Source organism: Hyalella azteca, unplaced genomic scaffold (assembly GCF_000764305.2).
Source record: "Hyalella azteca isolate HAZT.00-mixed unplaced genomic scaffold, Hazt_2.0.2 contig13311, whole genome shotgun sequence".
In the NCBI taxonomy this organism is placed as follows: domain Eukaryota; kingdom Metazoa; phylum Arthropoda; class Malacostraca; order Amphipoda; family Hyalellidae; genus Hyalella; species Hyalella azteca.
This window is the reverse complement of record NW_025943239.1, coordinates 121,087-144,560: the sequence shown is the minus strand read 5'-3', so window position 1 is coordinate 144,560 and position 23,474 is coordinate 121,087. Positions and strand designations below refer to the sequence as shown.

General features: G+C 36.2%; 1 protein-coding gene across 1 annotated transcript in view; it reads right to left on the bottom strand.

The window, feature by feature from the left end:
- Positions 1–23,087, bottom strand: part of LOC108679090 (neuroligin-4, Y-linked) — a 49,371-nt gene extending 26,284 nt beyond the window's left edge. Inside the window, exons 1-5 of the mRNA XM_018167615.2 lie at positions 22,706–23,087; positions 16,658–16,801; positions 6,895–7,092; positions 1,812–1,999; positions 324–420 (exon numbers count right to left, since the gene is read on the bottom strand). Of these exons, the coding sequence (XP_018023104.2) occupies positions 324–420; positions 1,812–1,999; positions 6,895–7,092; positions 16,658–16,801; positions 22,706–23,087 (1,009 nt within the window). The remainder of the gene's footprint in view (positions 1–323; positions 421–1,811; positions 2,000–6,894; positions 7,093–16,657; positions 16,802–22,705) is intronic.
- Positions 23,088–23,474: the final 387 nt, after the last annotated feature.

The following is a 23,474-nucleotide window of genomic DNA, read 5'->3' as shown; positions in this document are numbered from 1 at the left end:
CAATATGTAGTTTACCTAATATTTTAAAAGATACTTCTAAAATATAGTTAGATATATAAATTAAGAATATATATATATAGCTTCATAAATACATTATCAGCTGATAAACTGCATTTAGTGAAATTTCCCTAACTCACAAACACGGAAGCTGGAAGAAAAATCAAATGAAAATTAACGATATCAATGAGCAACAACTAACTTCGGCCGTTATTTGAAGAAAAAATTAGCAACTCACACGGAATGAAGTCAATTAATTGCCACTGAATGCCTAGAAACAACAACTCTAATTTATCGTCTAATTAAATGATTAACTTGGAACGTACTAATTTTGGCCAGTCGCTGCTTCCAGTCACTGGGGATGGTCACGCCGTCGATCGTCGGTCCCAGGGCGCTCAGGAACTGCGGACTTTCCAGTTGAACCTGTACACATTTCTCTATATTTAAATTCAGTGGTTAGAAACTTTGTTCAAATTAAATGATAACAAACATTTGTTAAATTAAATGGTTAGGAATGGCATTTGACTTACGATTATCACTGAACGACGCATGGTCTTTATCTCCGCATCATTTTCCGTGAATTACGTGAATTTCAAATTATTTTATACTGTCAATACCCATTAATTTTCAGGGAATATGCAACGAGGTAATTCATTTCATACAAAAACATTAATTCTGCGCTGTTTGACTCGAAAATTTCATTAATGTAAATGCTATAATCATGTGTAATTCTTTCAGTTTATTGTTCGCGTTAAATACTTTTCAGCAGTAAGAGTCACATGATTTCCAAGATCTAAAGCACTATTTCCAAGAAATTATTCACAACTCAAGTGTTAAGCCAAAAATTACGTTCCTGACGGCCATCTTCTCCGAAATAGTCAGGACCAAAAATACAGAGACTGCAGTCACTCCTGCTTCTCTGTTGAGTGCCGTAATTTCATCTGTCCTCTCTGCACTTCTTCAGCTTTTATCCCCAGCTCGCCTTTAGGATCTGAACGAGAGATCCGTCCCTGAGCCACGTGTATTACACGGAGGTCAAGGTGAAAGGTGCTCTTGGATGCGGTCGCATCATTATCTCAGTTAAGTGCCGTAATTTCATCAGTCCATGTTTCACTTTTCCAACTTTCATCGCTGGCTCTCTTCTAGCATCTATTCGAGAGTTCTATTCCCGAGGTACATGGAAAGCAAATTGTACGCGGCAAAATAGCAATGAGTACGGTGGGCTGATATCGCCAATGAATATTGATATCTGTACTTTTTTCAACTAATATCTCTCGCTTACTGTTAAAATCTGCATGTAATAAATGTAATGCTCGTCCAATCTGCAAGCAATAAATGTAATACTCGTTCAATCTGCCTGTTGAAGCGCAACTTTCCAATCTATATGTAGGAGTTAAAGACAGAGTTTACCGGAGCGAGTACAATTAATTGTGATCTATCTGCTGAGCTACTTGCATTTGAAAGACCTCCAGTAATTTGGTAATACTTGATTGTTCATTGCTTTATTCAAAGATGATTTACTTCCTATGTTAATATTGTCAGTACATATATTTTTTATTTATTTCTTCTACTATACCCGTATGATGATTTACAGAAACCGGTCTAAAATCAACACGAAAAGTCGTATTTCTTTACTTTCGAGCACGATTTACAGAATCGAAAACGAGAATCTTTACCTTTAGCATCTGGTTTAGGGTTCTGTTCCTGAGGCGCATGTACAGCAAATTGTGTCGAAATTCCCACAGCGGCTATCCAACATCCATAACAAAGTACTGAATTCTATCAGTTCGTTCCCGTTGATATTCCAGACTCACCTTCAGGATCTGGTCCAGAGTCCTGTTCCTGAGGCACATGTAGAGAAGGTCGTGGCGGAAGGATCGCTGTGTGAGGCCACAGTTGAGCTGCCGTCCCACCTCTTCAGCGAAGTGCCTGGGACTGGCCACCACCGACCACGGGCTCAGCGCCGTGCCTGACATCAGAATGGCTCGCTGGAACAGCTTCGCTGCTCGGACAAATTCGATTACATAGAAATTTTTTTGCATGATACCTACGTGAGTGTATAAAATGCTCAAGTTAATACTCGAGTAAAAAATAAATAAAAGATTGTCGTATTCCCTAAATTAATATTTGTGCATAGTTATCAAGATAAATTCATGTGTTGGCATAATGTATACTTACAAAATACTTATAATGAACATATGAATAGTATGCAAGCTGACTTAATATCATTTCCAACGCCAAATATCCAGTATAATCGACCGCGAAACGTTAAAATGAACTTATATTACATCACTGGGCAATAAATTTATATCATTATTATCACCTCCATATTAAAACTTATGCCTTTGGTGATAGCATGTGAATTTCTGATTAATACGGCGAGCTAATTATGATGGTGCATGCATGAAATATATTAAACAAGGTACATGCTCATATTTTCATGTTTTACAAGAGTTAAAGATGCTATATTTGAAAAATGTTTTGCCAATCTAATATTTCCCTACCGTAAATAATATTTTTTTGAAAATATTTGCTCAAATTTATGAATTCTTAACATCTCCAGTGAATCTCAAAATGTTTTAATAATTATAGACGACGATAAAAGTTCCCGGTTACAGCATAACGAAAGCATTTACGTTTTTTGGACGTTAAGTGATGTAAAAAGTCAAGGGGTTTACGATATTGCATTCAGATAAAAAAATTTTGCGCTATATCTAAAATTTTTTTTTCGCAGGCAGCATAGAATTATGCAGGAATTAAAATTTCTGGAACCATTACGAGAAAGTATGGAAAATTATATGATAAATTTCTCCGTATGTATTTTTCAAGATTTTGCTTGGTATTGGAGTAAGGCGCAGATTCCATAAAAAGTAGCCACCACGCTAAAGGAAATTGAAATATTTTCTAATTTATTACGTAACTTTGAAACACGAGGAAAGCGATCAAGATGCTAGTTTATTTAATTTCGTCAAGCAACTTGAAAATAATTGAATTTTGGTAACTATTTATTATTTATAATAAAAAGTTACCATAAATACCATAATAAATATAATGACCATATTTGGTAACTTGTCCGCTTAAAGGTTAAATTTTATGTGCACTAGAAGAAATTCTATCAAATTAGTTTTTATTTGTATTTTATTTATTGAAACGTATTTAAGTTACCTAAGTGTATGTACAGTAATATACACACACTCGTTATTAATTATGTGTATAACACTTAAGTATTTTTTTCATAGCCCGAGCTTTTTTTGTATTGATTTATTTAATTATTACATAAATTGAGAAAATCCACACGATACTTAAATGTTTTGAGCACTATCCGTAGATTTCACTGTGCCTACGAATCTCTTATATTTTGACGAACAAAAAATAACATGAGCTTCAACAAAATTTGTCAGATATAATAATCTATATTTAAAAGCGAAAGGAATCAAGCAGCTCACTGACAAAACAAACTTCGTATGTAGGAAGAAATCGTATTAAGTGAAATAATTGAAAATCAATGGAAAGACAGTAAAATTCAATTTATTTCGTTTGCAAATATGCAAAAATAAACTATCATTAATAATTCTAGTTATTTAACAGATCATAAATTATCGTGCGTTTAACTCTGATCTATAATCAAAATACTTAGGCTGCATTTTATTCAGCTAATCAATTCGTGCTTCAAAGTAACAGATCAACCTTACCGCTAACATAAATTTTTTAGCACCAAGCCTTTTAATTTGGAGCCCAAAAAATTTCTAAAATATAATTGGAATTTCACATTCAAATTCTAATGACAAATGTACTGTTGACTTTTCCGATTAATTTGGCCAGTAAAGGACAAACAGATAATTGTATGTTGACGCACGATTATATTATGAATAATAATCTTACCAATACAAATTCCCACAGGAGACAAACTTGTTCATTAATATGAATTATTTATCAGTGCACAAGAACCCTTCGTTCCTAACTGGCAGGCGATGTCGGAAAAACTCTTAAAAATGCAGCGACAAATTCATATTTAATTGGTATGAACAAATTTCCACGAGTTTTAAAAACTTTAGTGGCATTTAAATATCGCACATTAAATATATGATCGCTCAATAATCGATATATAAATTTTAGATAAATTCAGCAATAAATTTAGCGCTTACATTTAAATAATTTTTTATCAAGAAGAACAATCATCATGCATTTTTATAGCGGAACTTATTGATATTAATCACAAGATTAAATAAAAATTCATTCTACGGTAACTTTTAATATATCATATGAATTATTTATTTGGGGCCTGTAATTATTAATAATGCTAAAAATTGTCCATTTGAGAAAATCAAGTTTTCCACCGATACAAGACAACTGCACGTATCGTTGGTAATGAGTTGCACATGCAGCTCTATTGATTTTAATTTCTCTTTTTACTGGAAAAATTATCTATCCTAGCCAAAGCCGTGATTAAATTGTCCATATTTATTCAGAAATATGTTAGAAACGCCGCGGTCTCTTTGAGACCGATCAAGACGCGGAAACTAGTTTGTTAGTACTTCTAAACCGGTCAAAATTATTGTAAATTACCGCTATTCTCTTCAACCTGGATTTAGTTAAAGGATTTACTAATCAGAGATTTGTCAAAACTTTGAAGACAATTCAAAACGCCGTTTCAGTTTAGGTCACTGGTATAACTGCGGCAATCTAGTCTCCCTGCATCAGATCGTCCTCATAACTGGCAAGTTGATCCCTCCGAAGCAATTAGTGGAGCGCAAGGCTAACTTGTGCCCACGCAATGTTCAGACGTGTTCAGTGAGTTTGTGCAGGAATTGCCCAAGACAACTTCAAGTTTGGTTACATTCATTGCAAGCTTGCATATTCAGAGACAATATTGAGGATCGCTGCAATAGATCAACCTATGGGAGCCAATGATTCAAACCTAAATATTAACCGTGACCATACAAATAATAACATGTTTACCGCATAAATTGAGCAGAATAATTGGAAAATATCGTTCTGATAGCTACTAAAATATTTAACTAATGACGAAACAAGCTGACGAAAGGACGAATTCAAATGAAATAATTTTGTGATCAACTAAATTGAAGGCGGATGCTCGTTTAGAACAAAACCCTTTTCAAAAGTTCACTCAGCATACGCTTAATTCAACGAGTTGGATCGTTTGGACAGAAAACCACGAGTGTGTTTCGATCAGGTAGGGAACTTGAGCCTCATGTTAATTCAGCTCCAACTTTAGTCACAAGAAAGACGTCGAGATTGTAGGGAGAAAAACACACAATTACGGGAACTAGAATCTCTAGATTGCGTAAGATTTCCGAGCAAAGTTTGGTCCAAGTAAGACGTTTTTGTGTCACAGACACTTGGAAGGTTTCTTAGCTAAAGACGTTCCCATAATTGAATGCAAGGCTCCAAACTTACCGAGCAAAAGACACTTCAGGGAATAAATTGAGAGACTTGCCTGGTGTTGGCAAAAGCAGTCGCATTCGCTCTGATTTACGAAATTTAGTATCCGACCACCCAGAGAAACTTAATTTCTGTTGTTACAGTTTTTATTTCGAAACCATTAATAGGAATCGGTAGTTTAATGCGTCCGTAGAAGTTCCCTCCATAAAAGAGTACGATGGCGGCAATTCTCACAGATGAGGAACTTAGAATTTTTCTTTTTCTCTTGAATCTCAATAGTTGACAGAATGCACACAATTCCGAGTCCACGATTCTAAATTGCCTTGAATTCGGGGCTAATATTTCCTGTGTTATAAACTCGGCATGATTACCGGGCTAGACTTAATACGTAGCACCGTACGTGCACGCAACTGAAGCTTCAGGTTTACTGATCTTACTTTAAAGGGAAACCAAGCTTTGTGACAGCCCACCCTTGAGCCGCACAGGCTTATCTTTCAGGCGTCGCTGACTCCACGCTTGCCAAGACAAGACTTAGGGTCGCATGGAATAATTCATTACGAACCAAATGCGGCGGCAGATGCGGCTTTGGGGAGACACGCGAGATGGATGCAGATCACAGACCAGGGTGCCTTCCTTGTAATTTTGTTTCTTGCACCGACCAACGAAACTAACCTTGGCCGTATGTGTAATATAATTTCATAATCATGAATGTAACCACTAGTGCATAAAAGTAATATAATTTGTATAATGAAGGTTGTGTAGAACGAAAACTTATCTTGACTGGGGAGACGAAGATAAAGACAATGCAGGTCACGCACATGCATTGGCAGGGGAGATGTCTACTGTAGGATGGCTATGCAGGCCACATACCTGCATTGGCAGGGGATATGTCTACTGTCGGATGGCTATGCAGGCCACATACCTGCATTGGCAGGGGAGATGTCTACTGTAGGATGGCTATACATGCCACATACCTGCATTGGCAGGGGAGATGTCTACTGTAGGATGGCTATACAGGCCACATACCTGCATTGGCAGGGGAGATGTCTACTGTAGGATGGCTATACAGGCCACATACCTGCATTGGTAAGAGATATGACGAAGAAGGCTATGAGGCCACATACCTGTATTGAATAGGGAAATTACTAGGAAGGCATGGCAGGTCGCGTACTACATTGGCAGGGGAGATGACTAGGACAATGCAGGCCACACACAATCATTGGCAGTTAAAATGATTAAGAAGGCTATGAGGCCACATACCTGCATTGGCAGGGGAGATGACAAGGAAGGCTATGCAGGCCACTACCTGCATTGGCAGGGGAGATGACTAGGAGGGCTATGGAGGCCACATGCCTGCATTGGCAGGGGAAACGACTAGGAAGGCTATGCAAGCCACATGCCTGCATTGGCAGGGGAAACGACTAGGAAGGCTATGCAAGCCACATGCCTGCATTGGCAGGGGAGATGACTAGGAAGGCTATGCAGGCCACATACCTGCATTGGCAGGGGAGATGACGAGGAAGGCTATGCAGGCCGCCGCTCTGCCCCGGCCCATGACTGTAACGTTGTTTGGGTCGCCGCCGAATCGCGCAATGTTCTCCTGCACCCACTGGAGGGCGGCGATCTGGTCGAGCAGGCCGTAGTTCACCACCGTGTTGTGCTTTTGACCTTCGCGTAACGGGTTCAGGAAACCTGCAACATTAGTTACCAACGTTTAGGCCTTAACGAAAAAATACCGAGCGAGAATAATTTGCCACATTTTATCTTTTTTTCTTTTTCTTCATGATATTCATTGAAACTGGAAAATAAATTAGGCACATATATGCCCTAAAGAAAAATATGAGTACAAGTTGTCACTTTTTCCAATCGACTATTAGTTCAAAAAACTTGGATAGCAATTAGCCGGATTTATTCCATCAAGAAAAATACGTGTTAAAGTTGTTACATTTTCTGTGTGGCCTTACAAGTTAAGGAGTCAAATTCAAGGCCCAAATGAACAATAACAATTGTTTTGTAATTTAATTTTGCGCATCAACTTTTGAAAGATTGGGAGGACGAAAAAACGATGTAGAACGCATTCACTAATTTATCAAATATTTTCGCAACCTTTGTGAACTTTTCTGTTGCAGAACGAAGGCAGGGGAGTCTAGCTTGAAATTTATAGGCCCATGTGTGTGTTTTTTCCAAAATGTTCAGACAATCTGGAAGGTTTCCTGTGTTTCCAAGCCATGTTTCGATTTATTGAAAATTTTTATTCATTAAAACTATTGAGGTGCATATAAATTAAGGAACAAATTACCGACTCAGACCTCACATGGTTCATTAGGCAGGCCTCGAGAGTATATTCTACGGTAATAGCGAGGGTATGGGAGAATTTACCATTTTATTCATCATTAGTAAAAATTGCTTCCGCTCATGGGAGAAAGAAAATCCTTTCCAGCGTTTTTGGATAAATAGATTCGCGCTAACAAGGGCCCCACAGAAGCCTTAATGAGGTGTCAGAACTTTGAAAGGGTGGAGGTTGAAAGCGTTGCTCCATTTCTCCCTGATTAAACCGACGCTTCGAAGTTACGAGCTGAAAATGAGGACGTGGTTGGAATTAATGCGCCCCAGCTGACACAACAGTTTCGCGATCACAGACAAATTATACGCAACTTTTCATAATCTAAATCTCTTGGAAGCAATTATTATGCTTCCAATATATTTTAGTTGACTGGAGACATGCATTTTTCAAAACAGGCCTATGCTTAGGAATTTAGATAGATACTCCTTGATGAGGAATTGATGTATCATCAAAGATTGCAGGTATGGTGAGTTATAAATTGCTACATCATATAACCATTGTCGTCTTATATAGAAATATACAAGTCCAGCTGCACCGTGCTCATCTAATGTTTGTATCACTTTGTATAAACCAGTCGTTGAATCATAAATGTAAGTTAAATTAGAAAAAAGAAGCAAATCCGTTGTTGGAAAATGAATTCCTGCTAATTTAACTCCTTCCGCTAATTGACGCCCATTGTAACATTTCGTTGAAACATATTAATTTAACAACACACGATGGTCAATAATTACAGACGCAGAAGATTTTCCACTGGCCGCAAAATGTTTGTTATTTTCTTGAAAATAGCACCGCTACTTTCCATTTATCATTTATGTTATTTTTCTATTTGTTTAGTTGCTATTATTTTTCGCCAGGATTTTCTACGTTAATTGATATTTTTATACTTTTTATAGAAATAGGTGGTGCCAATTGCATATTAACTTGTTCCTCAGGATTGTTATTTTCAGGAACAAATACACAAAAGTAATCATTTATGAAAGATCAGCGACCAAAAAATGCCCTCATTAGCCAATTTAAATTCACTATTCAAGCCCAAAAATTAGAATGCGGACATCGTTATTGCATAATTTGTCAGAAGAACATGTAATTTAGCAAATATTTTATTGCATGTAGAGTACTGTTTGCTGCCATCCAGCAGGGTATTAATAGTTCAACTATATCTATTTAATTACTATTTACTATTACTACTAATTAAATTTAAAATTATAGTCTTTCTTAGTTCATAATAGAGCAGCAATACATTTGGTGATCTGGCAATAAACCGTTTAGTTTAGTAAATGAGTATAGAAATATTTAGATTCGAGTAAGAAAAACCATGTTTCAATCAAAATGAACTGTTGATATTGTGAGATTTTTTATTCAGTTTCCTTTTTTCACGGTGAAATTTCAGAGCTTCCAATGTTTTTCATATACATATTTGCTTCAGATGGAAAATTCGCAAATGTGGAAAATTAATATCAGTTGGTTAGAATAAACGTATTGTTTTGCAATTCCATTGGGAGTCATTTCACGTTGTTGTATATGTCATGCCGACATCGTGGAATTGCCTATTTTATTGAATCGGCAGCCATTTGCAATATCTGTGGAATCAGCATTTCGTTGCTGATTCAGAAAATCGGACGTTAGAGTTAGAACATTAATCGACAGTTAGAGTAAGAAAGGGTTAGGTCAAGTTCCTCTATATTTAAGCATTTTAAAAAATGCCCGACTGACCTTACCCTAGATTCCTAAAGAATGGAAATGCTGATTCTACAGATTCGGCAAACTGGCAGACTATTCCATGGAATCGGCAATTCCGCGATTTCTGCACGACATATATATCATGTTTGTTTCCAGCAATCAAATGTACCCAAGATTTCATTTCATCCTCCTGTACACTTGGAAACAAACACAGAATATTTCGGTGGGATTTACTGACATTAAATTCAGGAATTAAAGTAAAGCATTATAGCCAGCTTCCTAACAACCATCAGTGATCCATATTACAGAAATATCCTCCAGATTTCTCATCAACGGCGAGTTTCTAAACCCCTTCTTCTCACTCTTTGATCTCGAAAAGCCCACCAAAATGAGAGGCAAAAAGTTACTGATAATATCAGCTCGCTGTAACTAAGATGGGACATTTTCTTCCCTAAAGAAGTGTAGTTACGATTGGTTATAATGTAAAAGCAAAAAAAATCCTGTACTCCAAAGACTATCCCGAAAACTGAATAAAAACTTTGTTTTGAAAATATTATTGCCAAGATATTGAGTTTAAAACTGTTAATTATTAATTTGAATATATTTCGAAATGCGTTGATAACTATTGCGAGTTGTTAAAATGAAATGAATTAAAATAAAAATGGGTGATGAATGAATCGTAAATGCTAAACCATAACCCGAAAAAGGTGAAATTTTCACAAAAAATCTACTCTATAATGAATTTAGGAGTTTATTCCTATATTCATGAACAAACATGATTTTCACTCTAACACACTTCTGCTCCAAGTCTAAGACCAGTCGGTGCTCTGAACCGGTTTGCAAATTTAAGTAAAAAATTAAATTTTCCAGTAGGCGACATCCAGATGCAAATTTTTAAAACAGTAATGCAGATATAAAGAAACATTTATTAAACATTCTGCACCACCTGCCTTTAAATAATGTGTCCATGAAAGCTGCTTGTTCTTTTGAAAATCGCTGCAATATTTATTGTCTTCTTCATCTCCGACGCAAAAATTTTAGTCCTACCGAGATGTATCTCAACTATCATCAAAACTTTGTCGTGTCAAATATTTCAAAAATTAATAATTCCAACGAGCTGCTATCAGGCATTAACTAAGTTGGGCAAGAAGTCAGAAGGCTAAGTTGTTCTCGAACTTTTCTTGCTTGGTAAAAGTAGTCACTAAACTACAGAATATTTTAACACAACAACTTGGTTTGCTGCAGAGCTTGTGAATTATTCTGCATTGAAAACAAAAACAGTACAAGAAAAACCCTGCGAGCTGCTAGGCCGCATTATTATTTGGAAGGCAGCTTCGGCAATGGCAGTGCGACAGTTCATAGAATATCAAACACTGTTTATGGGAAGTAAATTTTTGCAATTGGTTTTCATGGTTAAACCTTTAGCATGGTCTAACCCTAAAACCACATAGATAAACATCGTCAGCGATCCCGCCTCGTCCATACGATTGCAGATTCAATAACTCACTCTAGCTTCGAAGCTGCGGTTGACTTTTTACTATTATTGGCAAAAATCAGTCACAAGTGATTATTTTTTCTGTATCAGCCCTGAAAGAGTTTGCGTACCACCTGGAATTCCCTTGAGCGAATTTGATGGTGCACGTATTACTATTTTATAACCCCTGGTATAGAAATTACGACTGTTTACACTACCTGGTATATTATGCATATTATATACCAAAAAATATACTCTTTGAGACTGTTTGCGTCTCTCTAGAGCTTTATTTATTGAAACTTTTATCGGTGACCTTTTTTTATCTGGAAACTCCGAGGAACTCCAAGAATCTCCGGCGAAGCATTCCTCCAATACGTTCCTCATACGACAAAACCCTTTCAACCTCAAGACACCAAAGGTTATAGAAGCACCGCGCTTGGAGTAGCTCATTGCGGCACCGCAGGCACAAGTTACTGTAACACAAATGACCCTACATAGCTCAGCTTTGGCAGGCTTTTAAGCCTTGCTCTTCTATAGTGGAAGTCCAATGTGCGTAAATGCACACAATAGCTTCGAGAGGACAGCGCTGCAAAACGGGGTAAAATGCACGGCATTTTGGCCTGTGAAATGCAGATACTTAAAGTGGCTGTGATGCCACAACTTGCCAACCAAGAAAGTGCTCTGTGCGAGAGCTAAATTTCAAACTGAAAATACTGTATGAAGAAATCTTTACATATGACAAAGTATATATCTTTACGTGAATTTCAATGAAGATAAGATTATTCCAAAGTGAAATAAACAGCGCAGTTGGGAGCGGTGAGAATTTTGATTATTTCATGTACTGGTTTCATTATTATCTTGATTGTGAAAATTTTCATTTCACTGTGAAAAAAATTTGCACTGAATAAAAATTGGGGGATTGTAACCAAATTTCAAATCGTGAATAAAATTTCACACCTCTCCTTATTTCTATCCTTGAATAAAGACTGTTCAAACAAAACTTGTCCACGAATACCAAAAATCTTAATCTTGCAGAGTAGACAATCCTTCCAGTGGTGAACAATATTAGTGACCTCAAAAAATCTCAAATCCTAATTTTGAGCACTGCTCTGCGTCGAAAGTTGGCTAAGCTGTCCAATTCTGCCGCAAGATTGGCGCTTTCGCTTCATTTCTGGAGAAAAAATTCGTCATCCGGACGTGCTTTCACCGGTAGATTGAGCTCCATTGGCGTGCAAAAAACACGCGTTATTTCTTCGAGCCTTTCTCCTCAAGAATTTAAATTTGGCCTGAGAAGACTTGCAACGGCGATGTCCCACAAAAGTTCAATATCTCCTTAGCTTTAAAGATCAAAATATATATGTACTTCACCTCAACTATTTCCTAATAGAAGTTTTGAAAATTTTTATTCTTCCTTTCATCTAATTATGGTTACATGGAAAAGGCCAAAATGGATAATCTAATCGACTTGCTACTCAATATTAACACTGCGTGATGCGCGTCATTTCGCTCAGCAGCCTGCATTACAAGGCATATAAAAACAACTCGTTTAAAGTCGAGTATTAAATTAGTCTTGTATTTTTTATTCGAAATCAGTCTGTTGATGCCTTAAGTTCCCATTCCCTGGAACTGATTGGAACGTTCCTGTTCATTCCCATTACTGTCTTTTTTATTTTTTATAACTTACTATGTAAATTATATCAGCTGGGCAATTAAATAAAGTTGTTTTCTTGAGTTTGGATGGGATGATGGAGTTGGCGCCGGAACGCTTTCGCTGAAATTATTTGAATACATTTGTCATTTCCTTTGACAATAAATTTTGAATTTAAGCAATCACATTACCTTAAAACTTATACACTTCTTTGGCTTTGTAAAAACAGATACAATTTGTTTTCAAATTCCACCAAATTATTTTCACTTTTCTGCACTTTACGCCTCGTAATTATTTTTAGCCCTTAAATATTATATAAGTTGTCAGTTTACAAATCGTCAAATAAAAATGTCATTTAGATTAACAATTCCTCGCCATAATGATGGTTCTACCAGTACTTGCTCTAGTACTTAGCACCAAAATGTTTCTCTATCTCATTTTTGCGCATCGTCGTCATTTCCTTGATTTTCATCTGGCATCATTTGCTCGGGGCTTCATTTCCCGCGGTCACACACTAGCGAATGCATCCATTAGCATTCCTTGTTTTTTAATCCTGAGCTTTTCACCGCCTCTGGTTGTAGAGGCATGCAATATACGTATAAATAAACACGAAATTGAGCTCTATACTAGGAGATTGCCAAAGTAATCTCAGTCGTCAGATAAAATCAGATCTCTAGCATTTCGCACATCGGACACGACTTTACCTTCGACATTTTGTTTGCTTTCTTTGCGTGTAGCCAAAACGTCACGGATATTTCAAAAAAATAATCGATTTACTTAACTTTGACCAAACGAAAATAACTTTTAAATATACAGAAGGCTATTCAAACGATCTAATTCTAGAACGAAATTTGAAAAATCGAAAAGTCCTTTCAATAAAAAATGCGTCCCATGAAATTGGTGAACCGTTGAAATAGGTGAACTTTACATGCGCAACTCTCGTGCATCATCCAATAATTTTTACAACTTGTTGAAAATGTATCCCTAAACTTTTCGGAGCGATTCAAACAGCTTGAAAATTTTTAGAACATTCAATAAAGTGCATAGGAACAGGATAAACGTCTTCCGAGCACGAGCAAGAGATCGAGCGCCCAGTGCGGAAAGGAAGACCGTCCCGGCGAAGGAAGCGTTCGGTAGCGGCAGTTCATTTGCACGAATAGCGGAACTTGGACCGTAATTTCAGCTGAAAATTTTTTTTTTTCAAGAAGAGCCATGCGGTGAAGAGCTCCGTAGCACGGATGCGATGAGCTTCGTAAAGTAGATCTTCTAGGCCTGATTGTGGAGAATAATTTCCACATTGAGAACTTGCAATTCTACTTGAAGTACCGTTTACTGATGAAGGGAATGTTCTTATTAATCATACATCATTCATAACTTACTTTTCTGACAATTATAATTTTAGGTCATTAGAGGCAAAATAAAATTGAACCTAGTAATTTTGGGAATAAAAGTTCTGGGAACGATCGGAAAGTTTTTCTTCATTTTCTGGTTTTTGAGCTTCACTAGATGATGCATTTCTTATAGTTTCTTGTCGAAGATAATATCTTATGATTCTGCTTTTTGTTGGTTTCTTTTTGCCTAAAAATTTTAACATTCTCATCAACTATCACTTATTAGAATATCTATTGATTTTAGATATCACATGTCTCCTATTTGGACATAATATGGACCTAACAAATTATTTAAACAACAACGAGAACAATAGTTTTATTTATTAGCTTATATCAAATTTATCTTTATAACTAATTTATCCCTTATATCTAAAACTTAAATTTTAATAGCGATGTTAGTTTTAGTTATGTCATATAAAAATCACCATACCTTCTTACAATTTCATCGTCTTCTTACAATGTCATCGTCTCATCACGCTTTTAGTTATTTAAAGCTGAAACATTTCTCTCGATTATCCTGATTAATAATCCGGCTATTCAACGCTGGCTTTTCTCAGCGTCAAGGCTCTCCCGAAGCAGTTTTCTACAGCTCCATCTTCATATCCTTTCTGGTAGCGCATTCTGTACGCTTCATTTATCACTGCAAAATAACTACCTCTGTAAATCAGAGAGAAAAATGCTCGACTTCACGTCGACGCTGTAAAAATATCTTAAAAACTCTCGGGTGAGCTCCGCCCGTTTTCGTGAACCGTGTATAATTTATTCCGCTATGCATTACTCGTTGAATATGATTAGCAGCTCGAGCTTAGACTTATCGCCACCTGCCAGACTCCTGCTGGCCTTCAGCATAACAGGAATGGTCTCGAGCGATTTTAATTTTGTTAAGCCATGCATTTCTTAAAGTACATGAATCCTCAGTTAAGCCATGCATTGTTAAGTAAATAAATTTATTTCTGATGCTGCGACAAGGACATTCTGAAAGTCTGACAATAATGCTTGCCTGCTGAAGGTCTGACATTATGTTCTGACAGTCTGACAATGAGGCTAAAGTTCTGACAGTCTGACATTGATGCTGATGCAAAGGTTAACCCAAAGAAATAATTCATCCATACAAACGAATGCGCAATTTTATTTTATTTCGACAACCCCTGCCAACCCTTAGAAAATAAATATTCCCATGGAGATTCTGGTTTATTCGATGAGTATGAATAATTCATCTTGCCATGCAACAGGTACGGCCTCTTTGAGGAATGTAAATGGAAGGCGAAGTGGAATATTATCCCGATGATTGATAAGTTGATGCATATCCTTGGTTCATTTATTTTCTTACTATTGTTCATTACAAATATTCGTGAATTTCTAGTAGCCGAAATATGATTAATAGTAGTATTCAAATCTCGTGTATCTCCTGTACTTCACAACCGTGACTTCACTGGCAATTGATATAGAAACAAATTCGACCATTTCGGTCTTTCCTTGCCAACAAGACGTAGAATGTTTATCGATATAATTTTTGATTTACTTTTTGCAGAGATAACAAATCATTGCATGCGATTAAATATTATTATGTATATTAGTTAATCTGACCTTTGTTATAATTTCACACATCTTGTAATCTGTCTTATATTTTTTATTATGTATAAAGTAATCATAAATTGGACATTTACATCTTTACTGTAACACAACAGTTTTTTTAACTTTATTATTGTAATTTATACATCGGCATTTGTAAATCTATGAGTATTCAATTTTTAATTACAAGACCAAGGGATATTTCGATATCATTAATATCAACTTTAAATCCAGTTCCTTTCTCACCCAGTTTCAATATCAATATCAGATTCATTCCTTATTTATTTCTTGCCTACAATCAATATACCCTATTTATTTCTCATCTAAAACTCTTCAATTTCTCACCTAGAATCAATAAAAAATTCATTTTTTCACCCAGTATCAATAATCATTTCTCACACATAATCAAAAAGAATATCATTTATAGCCCAGAATCAATAGATATTCAGGATTTCCCACCTGATATCAGTATTGGCTATTCGTTCCCCACCCAATATCAGTATTGGCTATTCATTTCTGTCCCAATATCAGTATTGGCTATTCATTTTCCACCCAGTAACAGTATTGGCTATTCATTTCCCACTCGGTATAAGTATTGGCTATTCATTTCCCACCCAGCATCAGTATTGGCTATTCATTTCTCTCCCCATATCGGTATGGCTATTCATTTCCCACCCAATATGAGTACCAATACACATTAATTTCCCAACCAGTATCAGTATTGGCTATTCATTTCTCTCCCAATATCAGTATTGGCTATTCATTTCTCTCCCAATATCAGTATTGGCTACTCATTTCTCTCCCAATATCAGTATTGGCAATTCATTTCTCTCTAAAATCAGTATTGGTTATTCATTTTTCTCCCAATATCAGTATTGGTCATTAATTTCTCTACCAATATCAGAATTGGCTATTCATTTCCCACCCAATATCAGTATTGGTTATTCATTTCTCACCCAATATCAGTATTGCCTATTCATTTCCCACCCAGTATCAGTATTGGCTTTTCATTCCTCTCCCAATATGAGTACCAATACACATTAATTTCCCACCCAGTATCAGTATTGGCTATTCATTTCTCTCCCAATATCAGTATTGGCTATTCATTTCTCACCCAATCCCAGGACCAATACACATTAATTTCCCACCCAGTATGCCGAGCCTGTAGTTGAAGGTGACGACCAAGAAGCGTCCTCGCGCGGCCAGCAGCGATGCGTCGTACAGGCTTGCCGCCCCCCACTCGTATGACTCCCCGGGCACCACCACCAGCACCGGCGCTGCCTTCACTCCAACTGCACAACATGAGATATTCAAACGTAAATAACATGAATAATTCAAACATAAACAACATGATTAATTCAAACATAAACAGCGTAACTAATTCAAACATAAACGACCTGAAAAATTCAAATATTGACAACATTACTAATTCAAACATAAACAACATGATAAATATTAACATAAACAATATGACTAATTCAGATATAGACTACATGACAAATTCAATCATAAACAAAATGACAAATTCAGATATGAATAACATAACAAATTAAAACATAGGCTACATGACAATTTCAAACACAGACAACATGATAAATTCAAACATAAACAATGAATTCAATTATATTTGAATTCAAATTCATATATAAGCAACATGATAATTTTCAACATAAATAATATTTCTTCAAGTTTCACTACAGCTACAAAAAGATCAAAAGATACTAAGAAAATTTCCCTCCAGAAACAGTCGCATATCAATCAAAGTTAGCTTAAAATCGAAAAAAAATTTAATTAAGAAACATTAAAGCGATTTCGAATGAAATATCAAACTTCGATTAAATTCAATTTCAACTTAAATTTCACTAAAAGTGGCACTAAATTTACTGGATTATACTTATAAACCTGTATATGCCCAGCAATAATAGAAAATTCTCTATAGTTGATTAAATTTGTGAATAACCTAAAAGTCTATAAAATAGTCGGTTTCAATTTTTTCGCGTCATGAATCTGAGTGACATTTTCTAGTGGTCTATAAAATAACAACAACCTGAACTGAACTCGACTATTTTCCTTAAATACTTATTTTGAGGAAAAATAAAGATTTAGTGCTTGATAAATTCAATGAAACGAAAAATTCGTTGTCATCTTTCATAACAGCGGCCCATCCACGCATGACTTGGCTGCATCAAAGGACATTATATTCGACTCTTCACGGACGTTAAAAAAACAACCGCATCCTTTGACCTAAAGGCTTGATCACGTTCTAGTTGCAGACAAAGCGGTGGTTTTGAAGTTATCATCAATGAATACAATAATCATCCATGGAGCGGCTCGTCAAGAAAAATCTACATTCGAAACTTAATTTTTTTTGCAAGTGACAAGCAACAGCATCTTGCATCAGCTGGCCCAAAGGAGGGCAAATAGACGGAACACGTCCAACGTTACATCCGGGACCCGAGGGCGGGGTGACCTGCCTAGCGACGACTCGGAGACGGAGGACGACGAAGGCGGAGCATCAGCTTGACCATGTACTGAGAAGTTCTATACTCATCATATGGTCATAAGGTCTTTCTGAAATTGTGCTCTAACAGCTTTAAAAGCTTCTCGTTTTGGGACTGAAAATGGCTGCTTTTATTTGCTCTTCAACCAGGAAATAACTTTTGTTTTCCATGAATCGAAAGACTCCTTCCCTTCAGCAAGTAGAAGGAATTTATGAGAATAAAAACTTAGAACGGGATTAAAATTATAACGTAGGTCGTTGAATCAATGTTCACTCACGATAGAATCGGGAATCTGATGGATCAATGGTATCATCAACATCCATCTGCATTACAGGAATCAGTATAACGAAAATATTATGTAATATTATATGTTCAAATCAAGGTACTGCTGATGAATATTAATGAAAAAACTTTTGGTTAGTCAAACTATAAAATTAAAAAACGGTCTTTGCATTCCTAATAGTAATTCTGAGATTCAGCAGGTATAATTTTATGTATATGAGCCTTTTAATAAGCATGGGGTCAATGCGAGAAAAACTTTGCCCACAAGTCCCTTGTTCGCTTCTTGAATTCGAAACAATTGATTTTGAAACAATTTAATCTGATTTCTTTCCAACAGTTGATTGTCCAATACGATTATTTAGACAAAAACATCGTTTCTTGAAATTGACCTTAGTTTCTTCACTCGTATCTCAGGTCGAACATATTTACCACTTTTATAAATTTACGTTCAGAATCACTTAGCAATGGTAAAGTTACACCGCCATTCAGACTCGCAGTTGAGCCGAAGAATGAATTGAAATCAGTGCTCTGAAACTCCTATGGTCTTTAAATGTTTCTTTGACGTCCACAAGCATTAAAACTCGGCCCGAAGACTTGGAAAGCTTTCAGGGAACTTGTAGACTTGTTTTATTGATGAAGAATGAGACCCGGGAACTTGACTTCCTTTCAAGCCTCGTGCTTCTTCATGTTCTTTACGATCACTTTTATCAAGGGGCAGTATGAGCGGGGTTCGAAGATTCATAGTCTTTTTCCCCATTAAATTTAATCGTTTAAATTCGGATACATTTTTTGGACTTCGCTGATATTTTGACGACGTTATTATGTTTTTGATTGTACCTTTTGCTTGCGTCTAGGCGCGGCAAAAAAAAATAGTAGTGCCAGTAACATTTTGGTGCTTAGAGAAAATGTTGCATGAATAACGCACTATATATACGCGCAGGGTGTACAATTGCATATTGTGAATACAATTGCATACAGAATACAATTCTGTATGATTTACTAAATCCACAAGCTTAACTGTTTCCTCAATTAGTATCATTTAAATACATGTTTGCACATTTATATACAAATCCCAGAAGGAAACATTATTCTGAAATATTGCTCTTGTCGTTGCTTGGATTCAAATCTACTGAAAGAGTTACAGGAGAAGCTGCAGGCAGCTGAAGGTGTCACGGCATGCAGCAAGTTTCATTCAATTCAGCAAATGTTGCAAGCAACAAATGCTGCAAGCGACAAATGCTGCAAGCATCAAATGCGACAAGCAACATATGCTACAAGCAACAAATGCGGCAAACAACAAATGCTGCAAACAACAAATGCTGTAAGCATCAAATGCGACAAGCAACAAATGCTACAAGCAACAAATGCTGCAAACAACAAATGCTGCAAGCGACAAATTATGCAAACAATTACAAATGCTGCAAACAACAAATGCTGTAAGCATCAAATGCTACAGACAACAAATGCTGCAAACAACAAATGCTGCAAACAACAAATGCTGCAAGCGACAAATTATGCAAACAATTATAAATGCTGCAAGCAACAAATGCTGCAAGCTAGCCATGCTCCGGGAAGTAGGAATGAACGCAGCCAGAGGTAATTTGGATCCCATTCCAGACATGCAGTCTGTAATTGAGTCCTGTAGTTTTTTGAAGCGAATTCTGTAGCTGCTACGTCGATCGTAACAGGCCTTACATCGAGAGAAAATAATTAAAGCGCATGAGACAATCTAGGCAAAATGTCTTTTGAGTATAAAAAATTACTGCAATTAAGAACCATGAGAATTTACCATCAAAAGGATTAAATCTCCACACGAAAGCAAACATATACATATAAGAGCTTGTAAAATCAGTCAAATAAAAATATATACCTAATAAAATCATCATGAGCTGAATTTTTATAATAAAGCCGTATTAATCGTATCAAAGCTCGAATTTTGTCACAGAAGAACACGACCTCAGTCAGTCTTATGTTTCGACAACGGACGCAACTTTAATTGAGCTAATCAAACTAAAACAATTTTACTGTTAATTGTCTCCAGAAGAGATTGTCTGAATAAATGCGAGTGGAATTAATTAAGCGCTACAACGGCCGCTCTACGGCACTCATATTAGCCGCTGATTTGTTTTTGAACAAAGTTTCATTGTTAACACAAGAGCACCGCAACATATAATAAGTATATGAGGATAACCGAACCAAGCATCTAATTACATATAGGGGACGCATGGCTCAATTTTCGCCTAACTTCTCCATAGGCAACCAAGCTACCGCAACGAGACGCCAAGTTTGGGGAAATTGGAATGAGTTTTAAAATGGTTTTTAAATGTTTTTAGATTTTAATTAGGTCTGAGAAAGACAAATATATATTATAGAAAGGGGAATTTTAACTCGCCGATTGGTTGAAATATTCTGAAAGTAAAGATCAATAGCTTGATAGTCGATTTATAGTTACAAATTCAAAACTAACATTTATTTCTTTTTAACATTAAATTCATGTTCATTGTCCTTACCAATTTACTTTGGAAAAGTATTGCACTTGATGAACTTATTTAATGAACCCGTCGCATTGAACCTGGCTGTAAGCATGCTACAAAACATGCCCACTCAAATAACAATATCTGCATTATTATGCATGGAAGAGCTGACTTTCATCTACAATATATCAATAAGAGATGAATTGCACTCATTGCGCTGAGGACACTTAGACTCTGCGTGCTTTTGCAGCGACTCCCTTGAGATAAGTGGACGTCGATTTTCGAAAACGAGATTTCGAATAAAAATTTTTTTAACTACAAAAGGGAATAGCTCCTTTTGATCGTTCCGAGGCTCGGAGAAAGAGTGGATAGAAAAACGCGTTTTTACGACGTCCATATTATTCGTGAACTTTTAACTTTTTGTCCTTGGTCCAGGAGTTATGGTCGCTGAGCTCTCTTCCACAGCTTAATCGCAACTTTTTTCCAATTTTCAGCCAGCGACATAAAGTTGTGTCGGTGACTGCGCAGTTTCATTTTTAGGAGAAAAGCAGTATCTCATGTTCGATATTTGGTGTTGTCATCTTCTCGCCCGCGATCTCAATTTTTTTTCTAGGATCAAATTATCAATGCTAAGTAAATGTCGATTTTAATATCGCCATATCTGAAACTCCTAATAAAGGTAAATAACAATTTACAAATCAAGTAATTGAACATTTAAAGTTAATCTACAATTTCCAGGAGGTTAATTCAATAAACATTTTTGTATTGATCCGTGCATGAATGTTAGTCCACAAATACTGAAATTCAAACTTATACCATTGCGAAAATCTAGTGAATAATTTAAACAAAATATCTTATAATTTTTCAATGTATATTAAATTATTATTAATATTATTATTATTTATTATTATTTAATCTTCTCTCTCTCGCTCGGAACGTGTACGGAAGATCTCACTCTGCGCTCGCAGGTATTGCATACAAACTTGTTTTTTCCTCACCATAGGAGACTCGCAAAAGTCACTTGCGTCTTCATGAAAGAGTTGTCTCAGAATTTGGAAAAAGTGCTGCGGAACGACGTCGTAAAGACTGAGACAGAAATACGGGCTCCTTAAAGCGATGTCAGGCGAGAGCTTTTTTACACGCCCGAGACTCTTATGAAACCTCGCTTTTACCGTCTGATTTCTTCTTTTTTTAAGTTTAGTTACACAAAATATGTGAAGACAATTGTATGATTGGAAAGAAAATTTTTGAGGCATTTACATTTATTTGGGTACCCCTACTTCATACATATTTTTAAGGAATTGCAATTTTAACTTAGAATCAAGTAGTACGATAATTTAACATTTATTTATATAAATAAAGTCAAACTTGAAATAGATCTCCAAACAATCCTCTGAAACTGATTACTTAGAAGTTTTAATGAACATAGAATTGATATTTTTTTATTAAATAAATTTAAATCATTCAGACAATGCGATCATTACTTTAAAAAATTAAGAAAATTAATTTCCGTTCATTACATTTTACAGGAAATATTGTAGAATTAAATAATTTTTTGCCAGGATTTAAGTTCCATCCTTCACTCACCTTAAAATACTTTGTTCAAGGATTAATAGCAAAATAAATAAATGAATATACTCATAATGATAGGAACTGTTTCAGGAATAAGAAACGAACGAAACTTAACATAAATGAATGAAAAATCCGTTAATGCTGCGTAAGCTACATAACTTTATCTCACCTGGCACATAGAGGTTAAGGTGCAGGCAATTCTCGCTCTGCCTTCTATTTTTGTCTTCTCTGCCTCGTACACAAAATAAATAAATGAAATATTCATAACGATAATAACTGTTTCAGAATTAAGAAACTCACGAAACTTAATATAAGTAAATGAAAAATCTGTTAATGTTGCGTACTATACTACATAACTTTATCTCACCTGGCACATAGAGGTTAAGGTGCAGGCAATTCTCGCTCTGCCTTCTCAGCAGATGAGCGTAGGCCGCGGGGGGGACCTGCGGGCAGGCTGGCCCGTGGGAGTCGGCCTGCAGCACCCGTTGCCATTGGGTGCTGGCGCGGGTGGGGCTTAAACGGTTACTGGCGACGGGTGCCGTGGCGTACGGGATGCCAAAGTACGTGGCTATCTTTTCTCCGTTGAGTACCGTCTGGTACAAGCCTTGCACTTGGCCGTAACGGGTGTTGATAACAGGTGTGCGGTCGGGTAATCCGTTTGGATTTTCAGAAATACTTGGAGTTACCAGAAAAAACAGCACTGTAAGTAATAGTGTCAGCACTTCACGAGGTTTGTACACACTCTTCATTCTACAACAATGCATCTTCATTCTATTTTCAGTTAAACTATTTGTTACATTTTTACGTGTATTAAATTTCTCAGATTTAACTATCCTAGTGCGACTTAACTTGATCATCTTATTTTCTATCATATTTTGGGATTTAATTGGCTTTGGTGGTGCAGATTTTTCATTTGTAGTACTGGCGATTGCATAATTAGAATAAATAAATTTTGTACAATCACTAGCAATCAGCCAGTAATTTTCACTCTCTTTCATATTCTCATATTTGCAGTTGATGGAACGGATATGCCATTGATTAACTTGATCCCCCGGCATCATTGTTTCAATAAATTATCTATATTTAAATGCACACAATTGTTAAACAATAAGCATTCAACTGTGAAATGTGCAATT